The sequence below is a fragment of the Gossypium raimondii genome, chromosome 3, assembly GCF_025698545.1.
Source record: "Gossypium raimondii isolate GPD5lz chromosome 3, ASM2569854v1, whole genome shotgun sequence".
Classification (NCBI taxonomy): domain Eukaryota; kingdom Viridiplantae; phylum Streptophyta; class Magnoliopsida; order Malvales; family Malvaceae; genus Gossypium; species Gossypium raimondii.
In genome coordinates, this window is record NC_068567.1 from 18917327 (window position 1) to 18927336 (window position 10010).

Consider the following 10010-nt stretch of genomic DNA (forward strand, 5'->3'; position numbering starts at 1 on the left):
TTTCATATGTTTTTAGAACATAATCATATTAGAGGATCACCAATTGTTCAATCTTTTGACTATAACATCACGTTATACACCCTTTATCATGAACCTTGTTAGTCATTTTTTGACTATGATCAAAATCATGTCCATCACCTAAATGGGTCAATTCACATTTATATTGTTATCTCCATACTAGAGGTGCTCATTGGTAGGACTGACGACTGACCTACCGACAAACTCACCTGAAATATGGGAGGGTTCGAGTAAAAATATAGGCCCGAAATATGAGTTTGGACAAAAAAATAGGCCCATTTAGAAAACGGGTCGGGCCTCGGGCACCACTTTTTTGGCCTGGGCCCGGCTCGAATATATAATAAATATATATTTTTATTTTTTTAATTTTAAAATATTTTTAAAATACTTTTTTTATTTTTTTATTTTTAAAATAAATTTTTGGTGCTTATTAAAAAAATGGGTCGGGTCGTGCCTAGCTCGGGCTTAGGAATTTTTTCTAAGCCGGGCCTAGACAAAACTTCAGGCCCATATTTTGGGCCGGGCCAGGGCCTAGGACGCGGGCTGAATTTTTTCTGGGCCCGGCCCGGCCTATGAGCACCTCTACTCCATACTCCTAAGATCATTTGATTCATGACTTCTAAAATAATTTTTAAAATTTACTAAATCTCAAAATTTTATAGAACCATGAGATTATAGATTATATTTAAGCTATAAAACTATTTACACCATCATAAATATGCACAATATTATCTCAATTTCAAATACATGATTATCATGTCCTCATTCTCACTAGAAGATTTCATATCGAATAATGATCTTATTATATAAGTCAATGGTTTCTACTATTTTACTTTGACAAGAAAAATTAACCATGCAAGTTGCATATGACTAGTTTCATTTCTTGTCAAAACCACTTCTAGCCCAAACTTTATTACACTAAAAAATGTGTGATCATATATAAAACCATTTAGATTATGATTATTTTATATTAACCAAGATGATTCACATTATATGATCATTTATATGATAAACTTTGATTTAGTGTACCAATTATTGATTAATACACTTAAATAATGTCTCGTAAATAGCATCTAAATGTTAGTTACTAATATCATGATTTGAGAAACAAATCAATAAATATCTCAAGTTCATGAGAAGTAAAGAAAATATTTGTAGTGAAAAATTCACTCAAAATTTGGATGGAATGAATTAATTATTTCAATTCAACCAAACATCTATTTATAATGTATCAATAAGTACATAAATGCCTTTTTGAAAAGTCAGAATTTTTTATTTTTGAAAATTTACCAAATAAATATGATTATTTCGATTTGAAATCACCGAATATGTTTGTGCGATGATTTCAAATCCAAATAAAGGCACCAACTGAAACATCATTTTCTTGCATTGCTTAAAAATTTCATCAACTTCCTTTCTCTCTCCTTTCACGTTTTTAAAATATATGCATATTATATATATTATAATAATGTATCAATCATAACTATGCTTGTAAAATATCTTGTATGTAATAAACTAGCATTTGACTTTATCAAAAATTAATCCATGAAATACTTATACTTTTTGCATAATATAATTAATCTTAATAAAACATAACCATGAAATCCAATTCATGCAATAATAGTAAACCAAAAATTTGACGTACCTCTTATTGCTACAAAGATTTCTTCTAAATCAATAGTTAGATAACTGATCTCAATATTGTCCCATTACTAATAGTTACCCTTGTAGTACCATGATTATAATGGCATGTGAATGCACGGTAAACTAACACACCTTTAATTTATCATAAATTGCGAAAATAAAATCTTAAAATTGTTGGCGCATGGAGATAAAAATAAATTTATAAGAAATTAGTGAAGTGTAACACCCCTAACCTGTGTCCGTCGCCGGACTAGAGTTACGAGGCATTACCGTACAAGACACAGTTCAGTATGGTCATTTATGACCTTTCATGCATCAAAGAATAACGATTCATTTATAACATTATCAAACTCGAATATCCACAATTCACTTGTACTAAATTCGATTACATGAATCATAAAGCCAATCCAATTTAGTTGTACTTTACTAATCATGAATCACAATTAAGCATACTTCAAAATTCAACCAATACAATTCGGTTACCAATTCTAAATTTTGAATCAAGCTAACATACATCAAAAACTCAATTGAACATGTTCCATAATTATTAATTTCGAACTAAAATTGTATACATCAAAGCCATGTTCACATACTTACTAATTAAATTATATTCAAGCATATATCCTTACTTTTCATATACGAAAATATATCAATACATAATTTTATTAGTTAAATATCAAATGTTTCATTTCATTACTTCAGATATGCACATAATGAAACCAATCGAACCAATATATACAAATAATGTCCATTCACATATACTACATTAGCAACTTTACAATATAACCGAACATACTTTTGATGACATTATAATATACGTATTTTACCCTAAATACAAAACCATTTCTATGTATATCTACCAAATCAATATTAACCTAATTCATTAAATATTTCATAACCATACCAATTTCACATGTTATACATATTAATCTATATTTAAACTTCCACACGACATAATAGGTATGCGTATATAATACACATAAACAAGCATCTCCATTTAACACATTCAATTATGATTATTACCAATTTTAAACACTAGTGCCAAACAATTCATACTAAAGTACCTATATGTCATATACCAAGTTATTTAACCTCATATATGGCACATTTTAAAACTCAAATATTAAACCTAACCTTTTGATCTTTCATTATCGAATCTCAAACAAAGCATATCAACCAAAATAATCATATAACATATTCGATATTTACTTCCACCAACCGTACCTAACTAGCCAACCATTCAAGCATAATATATGTACATACTTTGCCATTATAATTGAATCAAAACAAACAATACACAATTGAATATTTAACCATCATTTTACCTCATTACTAAGCCGAATTATAAAATCATCCACAAAGACATGACACACCATGTATCAAGCTTACCAAAGATGAACTAATCATAAGCTTTTCATAACATTACTCAATCAAGACATATAACCAAAACACTATACTTACAAGCCATTAAACATACTAACCAAAATGAGTTTATACCATGATCGAATATACACAACACTAGCATCATGATCAAGCCATTTTCGCATGGCTATATGTATATACCATTATCAAAACCAAACACAATAAAACTAGTCTATACCTGCCATATGTTCAAAGTTCTAAGCTTTCAAAATACCGAGATTTAGATCGATAGTGTGACAGACTTCCTTGACGATCCCCGAGCTCGTAACTAGCTTCCAAAATCTAATAAACAATGAATGAACAAATACACAGTAAGCTTAAATAGCTTAGTAAGTTGTAAGTAAATAATTTTCAAAGTACACAAACAAACTATACAAGTAGGCTGACTTTTACGAATCTTGTACACATACATATATACTCATATATAAGTAATTCATTCATATTTTCATGCTATACATAATACTTACCTTTATTTTCAACTTCATATAATTCAAACATACCTGAAATTTTTCAATTCAAACACACATTCGATTTTTCCATATAATTTCCCGATATACCATTCGGATTCAAGGAAAAGATGCTCGGATTGCTCAAAAGCTCGTACAACACCAACGTCCCAGACGTGGTCTTACATGTAATCAAATAACGATGCCACTGTCCCAAACAGGGTCTTACACGTAATCATATACGGCGCCAATGTCCCAGACATGGTCTTACAAGTAAATCTCAAATTGATGCCAACGTCCCAGACGTGGTCTTACACGATATCACATTTCAGCATTCCTGTGATTCGTATGGTTATCGGATGTCGTAAATCAATCGAATTAAAATCGTAATTAATTTTCCTATGCTATATACAATTTGGCATTGTAGTATACATATATACATTTCGATTCAGCTATGAATAAATTAAATACATTAAATTAACATCAATTATTGACTTACGAACTTACCTCGGACAAAGACGAACAATACGAAACGACTACTCGACCACTTTTGATTACCCCCGTTCCAAATCTGATTTCTTCTTTTCTTGATCTAATTCAATACAAATTTGGCTTGTTTGTTCACATATTCATTCAAATTCATATAAAAACACATAAATGAGAAAATTATATTTTAGCCCCTAACATTTCACATTTTCTCAATTTAGTCCCTATTTCAAAACAACTCAAAATATTCAAAATTTCAATACACCCTAGTTAGGCCGAATCTACCTTAGGTATCTGGCAACCCAATTTTATCATTTATTTCACATTTTGACCCCTCAATTTACAAAATTCACAATTTAATCCTTAATACATATTTTTACTAAAAATCACTTAATTAAATATAATAATCTATCAACCAAGATTTATTTTTCATCATCAAACAAAAAATTCATCACATTATCAACAATGACAATTCTCAAATTCATCATCAACTCCAACAATTGATACATGGGCTAGGTAATATACTAAGCAACGATCACAAAAACGTAAAAATTATCAAAAACTAAGTAAAACACATACCAAATTTTAGCTTCCAAAGTGCCGAATACTTAAAACACAAAAATGTCTTCTTTGTTATTCAAGTTTCGGCAAAAACAAAGCCAAATGCATGACATTTTGTGTTTTATTTTATTTAATATCATGTTATTTACTTTTTACTATTTTAACCTTAATAAAAGCTTAATATAAATTACTTGATTCATGGACATAAATGTCCACTAACCTTATAATTTTATATTAACCTTTTAAGGACTTCCCATAAATCAAATCATAACAAATTAGCATATTAACAATGAGAATGTCACTTTTACTTTTTATGCGATTTAGCTCTTTTCACAAATTAAGCACACAAACGGATAAATTAATTCACGGAAATTTCACACATGTTAATTCACATACTATAAGCAATGAAAATAATATTAAAATATTTTTCTGACTCGGATTCGTGGTCTCGAAACCACTATCCGACTAAGGTCTAAACCAGGCTGTTACACGAAGGCTTCAAGGTATGCATCAATGCTTCTTTTTTTAAGGTTCTATTAGCCCCGCTTATATTTTGGTGTGCAAAAGAGTTACTAGCAAATAAGCCTCGAGGGTACAATGAAACTTAATGATTGTCGATATTTTGCACTAACGGAAACGATCTACTGATCTTTAAGCGGAGCATAGCAAGAGTATCAATTTTTATAAAGAACTTCTATAGTAATTCTTTATAGAACAATTTAGGAACAATAAACATAATTATTCAATAAATATCTACTTAAATAATTATGACTCTTTAATAATAATTAAATGACATAACTTTTGGTAACAAGAGACATAACTCATTACTATAAATAGTAGTAACTTTTGGTTAATAACCAAGTGGCATAACATTTGATATTCAAGATACCTAACTTATCACTACCATAGTGACAACTCTTAACTAAAAGTTACAATTTTGATTTCTTACAACATTTTGTTTGCAACTATTAAAACATTAAGAATATTTTGAAAGAAATTCGGAAGTGTAGATTGATAAACGTGGAGAAGAAATGGAGAAATATTGTCAGAGGAAAATAAAAGAGGAGCCGGAAGATTACCCCAATGTACAATGATATTTAGGTTTTGATGCAGGAGTTTATTATAGTCAGAACACAACATGGCAACAGATTTGCAATAAAAGAAGTAAAGGTGTGGGAAAGGAATGCTGTGGACATGATGAACTCCTTTAGTAGGCCTATGGAATTGATTTATGTGCAAAAAACAAAAAAAATCTTTTAAGTTGATCCATTCATCAAATTAATGTCCATCTTTATATGTATTAACATGGGTTTAGAATTTTTATATAAATTATTTTAAAAAATCAATTATAATCATTTTAAAATATATTATACAAATTATATATATATATATATATATATATATATATATATATTGAAAGTAGGGGACACTTCAATAATTCAAACGCAATAGTTCCCTTTAAAACTTCTCCTAATCTTGTAGTTATGCTCATTAGGTTCTTAACCAGACACACAGAAAGAAATAATAATTGTTATCAAAGTCCCTTCCAGTTTCATATCCAGTAAGTCCCTGCGTTCCTATCTTTTAAAGTTACCATGATGGTTTGGGATTTCACATTATCTTTCTTTTCAAGTGTTACAGTTACCCTTTCATATATGCGCATTTCGTTCAATAAGATGAACTAATCCCCTGAACATGGACTCTCTTTTTCTTTCAATCAATAGAGAAATTGGAAATATACAAAAAGAAACAGTTTTAGGCACTTTACAGGTTGAAAAATCTATGGGAAACTCATGCTTAAATAGATTCGGGTTTTCTTCCCCTAAGCTGAAACACTTATGGGTGTGAAAAGATCTCTGGTAATGCCAACTAGTAGTCCATTAAGCACGTACTTCTCAACATCCCTTACAGTATCATCTTTCTCTAATGCAAACATCATGCAGTTCCATCCCAACTCCCACATACAATTCAAATCTGCTTCCTTGTTGTTGACATCGACCTCAATCATCTTCGATAGGTAGTCTTCAAAGGAACAATCTTCCTTACCCTCCCTTCCATATGACTTCAACTTATCAAAATCTTTACACATTGGCTTCACCAAGTCATACAAGGATTTTGCTTTGTTTGAAGTACTGCTGCTGATGGATACTTGCAGAAATGGATGAGCACTTAGTTCCTGCCTTCTTCCTCTCCTTTTCATTACTTCGTAGCCACAGTCCAAAAGGAGCTTGCTTTCTTGCTCATTATAGTTGTGGACATTTCCATGAAGAATTCCGATAGGAATGTCCAGCTTGAAAAGCGCCTCTGTTGTGTTCGTAAATAGTTGGCTTTTCATAAGTATCTGCTTGAGGTGATTTTCACTCTCTGTCAATGGCTGTGGCATCTTTGATGCATAAGTGCTTTGATTATGTGGCTTTTCATAAGTATTTGCTTCATCGGTTCCTAAGAGACAAGAACTTTTTATGGTTCAGTCTCTATATATTAAAACCAAACATAATATGCATGTTTTCTTATATGTGTTCGTTTGTGTGCGCGCGTGCGTAAATTTCTACTTACCATGTAGTGGATCAGATGCAACGCTCTTAAACTCGCGTTCTTCTGATCTTTCGAAATCAGGTTCTCGGTCTTGCTGTTCATTTGTAACCATTGACACTGAAATTTGGTCCTGCATGAGATCAAAAGAGCTAATTGGTGGATTCATTTGTTTCATATAATAGATTAATGACTTTAGTTTGGTGATCTTACGCTATCTTCAACTAAAGCTTGTGGTTTATTGCAGTTTTCGCTTTCATCTTCTACATGACAGCACAAAACTGAACCTTGCTTTGCTGCTTTCTGCATCTCTTGCGGTACACTTGATGATTGCACGCGTGCTATGTACTTGTTGGATCTAATGACCTTTGGTTCTACTTCTTCGAATCTGCTGCCTTTTGTTTGAACTGGTTGTCTGGGGACAGCAAGTTTCTCCAGCCTTGTCTGTTTCCTCTCTTGCAAAATGGAACTCAGAGTCTTCGGAGTCCTTGACAAATTATAAACGCTTGCACCTTTTTCTGTTATTACTTCATTGGTTCGAGGGACCTCAAGTTTATACCCTTTTGTGCTTCCAGCCTAATATCGTTTGAGCCAAAAAGTTTGTTGAGCTCCTACTTTTGGCTTGATTTTTATGGTGCTTACCATCTTGGAATCCATTGAAATGTGTTGCATCAATATGATCCTTGGAGCTTTTCCTACTAGCCGTTGCTTGGTTTATTCGTGGCTGCTTCTTTCGCGAATTGGTTGCAGTTGCACCAGACATTGGTTCATTTAGCTTTTGTTTCCCCTGCAATTTCTGTTTCTTGCTTCGTTCTTTCCTCTCTTCCGATTGTCGCCTTCTCTCTTGAAGCTCGGAATTTTGGAGCATGCCCACCTGTTCAAATCCATGATTAATTTGCAACTTTTGTTGATCACCTCCGAGAAGCTTGTTAGCATATCTGTTTCCCCTGTGAAGCGTGTTTTGATTCAGTGGGATGATGTCACTTTGTTGTTTGCCCATCTTGATGAAGGCCTTTCTCGAACTCATCATCGATTTTATGTCTTCCAAGTTCTTTCGAGGTGGTAATTTGTCATGAACAGCAACCCTTGTGCTTCCATTCCTATTTGGCAAAACTTTTCCTGGTTGATTTCCAGACTCCTTTGTGGTGGTGACCTTTGAATCTACACTTGCCGGAAGTTGATCGAGCCCCATCAACTTCGCGATTACATTTGGAATCCTCAACTTTTCTTGTTTGCACTGCAAGGAACTCAAGTTATTTTGTTCTGAGAATGTAATGAGAGTTTTAGTGTCTGTAACCGAGCCAACCGAGGCAGTTACAACTTTTTTCCCATGCTTGGAATCAGTAACCTGAGAAGAAGAATAGGTAGGATGCTTGAGCCTCAGCTTGAGGTCAGTCCTTGCAGCACCTTGAATGTCATTATAATTTCTTGAGTGTATGCCAAGAAATCTTGGCATAATATCCAATTGCTTCTCGTCATGCCCATCTTCTTCCTCCTCCAGCAATGTTATCCGACTTCTTCTCCGTTGTGTTATCGAGTATTTTGAATCTTCCTGCAGGTTGACAAGCATCCTCAGAGATTCCTCCAAGTCCATTGCCACTTTCAACAGTTCCTGCCCAATTTGTATTGAGTATGTGTCGAATTTGAGGCCATTAGAGGAGGCTCTGAGGATCTGATTTAATTTTTGTACACCCCTCGATATGTCTTCGATACGCAGGTGGGAGATATCAGGGAGTTTGCTATCTCTTCTTGCCATCTTCCCATAGTCCATCTGTTTCCTGCCAATCTTATGCAGAAAATTGAACATTGAACTATTGCTTGTAGAATCTCCTCTTCCTCCATTTTCAAGTGCAAAATCCAGGACCACTGATTTTTGGCCTCTCCCAAAAGGAACAATCTGATTCGATACCGGTCTCCTGCCTCCTTCAGGCCTGTTTTGTGAGTTTCCAGCTCTAGAACCAATCTGAATGAAGCCAAAACATGAAACTAAATGAAACTGCAATATCTAATCGTCTCTTATATGTTACTGATAGCTTGTGTGTATTTCAGTTTTCAACTATGGAAACTTACAGTTTTGAGCGTGTTTGGTTCCCTGGATGATTTATAGCCTGTTTTGGAGTAAGCATATGCATGATCTGCTCAATCATGCAACAAAAGCCAAGTTAGGCATACGTTGATGTAAACTATGCATTTAAGGTTGGTGCTGAATTTTACAAGCTAGCTGGTGACCTGCAGCCATGGGATTAGTGGCCTTTGAGGCAGCCATTCGTTCCTTGCGCAACCGAAGCTCATCTAACAGCTTCTGAACAAAATCTGATGTGTTGGCCATGTCGGAACTCTCTGTTAGAAGCAGAACAAGCATATAGAAATTCCATTACATACAAAGATAGGAGGTGAAGACAAGAACGTCTCTTTTCTTCTTTTGTTTTTTCCATTGTGTAGTTGGGATGGTTCTGTCGGAGTTGGATGGGTTGGGAAGTCCAGCCTCGTAGGTAATAATAAAATGGAGTTTGACCTGAAGTTAGTATTATTAATTTTGTAGTGTTTAATTGTCATTAAAATAATCTTAAAATTTAAATAAATTTACAATTAATACTAAATTTTATTCTATTAACAAAATCATAAAAATTCAAATCTAATAATATTAATAATTAATTTTCATCAAATAACTCTAAAATGTAAATTAAATACTACAATATATATAATTTTGTGAGATACATATACCAAATTAGACCGGAATATTTAAATATGAGTTACATCACCAGGATTCCTCCTTTTGATTCCATTTCAACCAATGGCAGCAACTTCCATTCAATTTGATGGATGATTGGCGGTTGGGGGCAACTACCAACCTTTGACCCATACCCACTTTTCATTAGGGATGAGCATTGAAGCATTATT

At 33.1% G+C, this 10010-nt stretch overlaps 2 protein-coding genes across 3 annotated transcripts; both read right to left on the minus strand.

Annotated features, from left to right (window-relative positions):
* Positions 1-6267: 6267 nt before the first annotated feature.
* Positions 6268-7655, minus strand: LOC105793787 (uncharacterized). Its single transcript, XM_012622632.2, has 3 exons — positions 7323-7655; positions 7134-7242; positions 6268-7019 (listed from the first exon to the last, which is right to left on the minus strand). Exons 1-3 carry the CDS (start codon positions 7416-7418, stop codon positions 6400-6402), a joined length of 825 nt encoding a protein of 274 aa, XP_012478086.1. The 5' UTR covers positions 7419-7655; the 3' UTR covers positions 6268-6399.
* Positions 7655-9581, minus strand: LOC105793786 (uncharacterized). Of its 2 annotated transcripts, none has more exons than XM_052628173.1 (3): positions 9324-9581; positions 9180-9244; positions 7655-9072 (listed from the first exon to the last, which is right to left on the minus strand). In XM_052628173.1, the coding sequence occupies exons 1-3, from the start codon at positions 9469-9471 to the stop codon at positions 7663-7665; spliced, it is 1623 nt and encodes a 540-aa protein (XP_052484133.1). In that variant the 5' UTR covers positions 9472-9581; the 3' UTR covers positions 7655-7662. The 2 variants fall into 2 exon arrangements, with proteins under 2 accessions (XP_052484133.1, XP_012478085.1); XM_012622631.2 differs by having other exon boundaries at positions 9339-9580.
* Between the last annotated feature and the right edge of the window lie 429 nt (positions 9582-10010).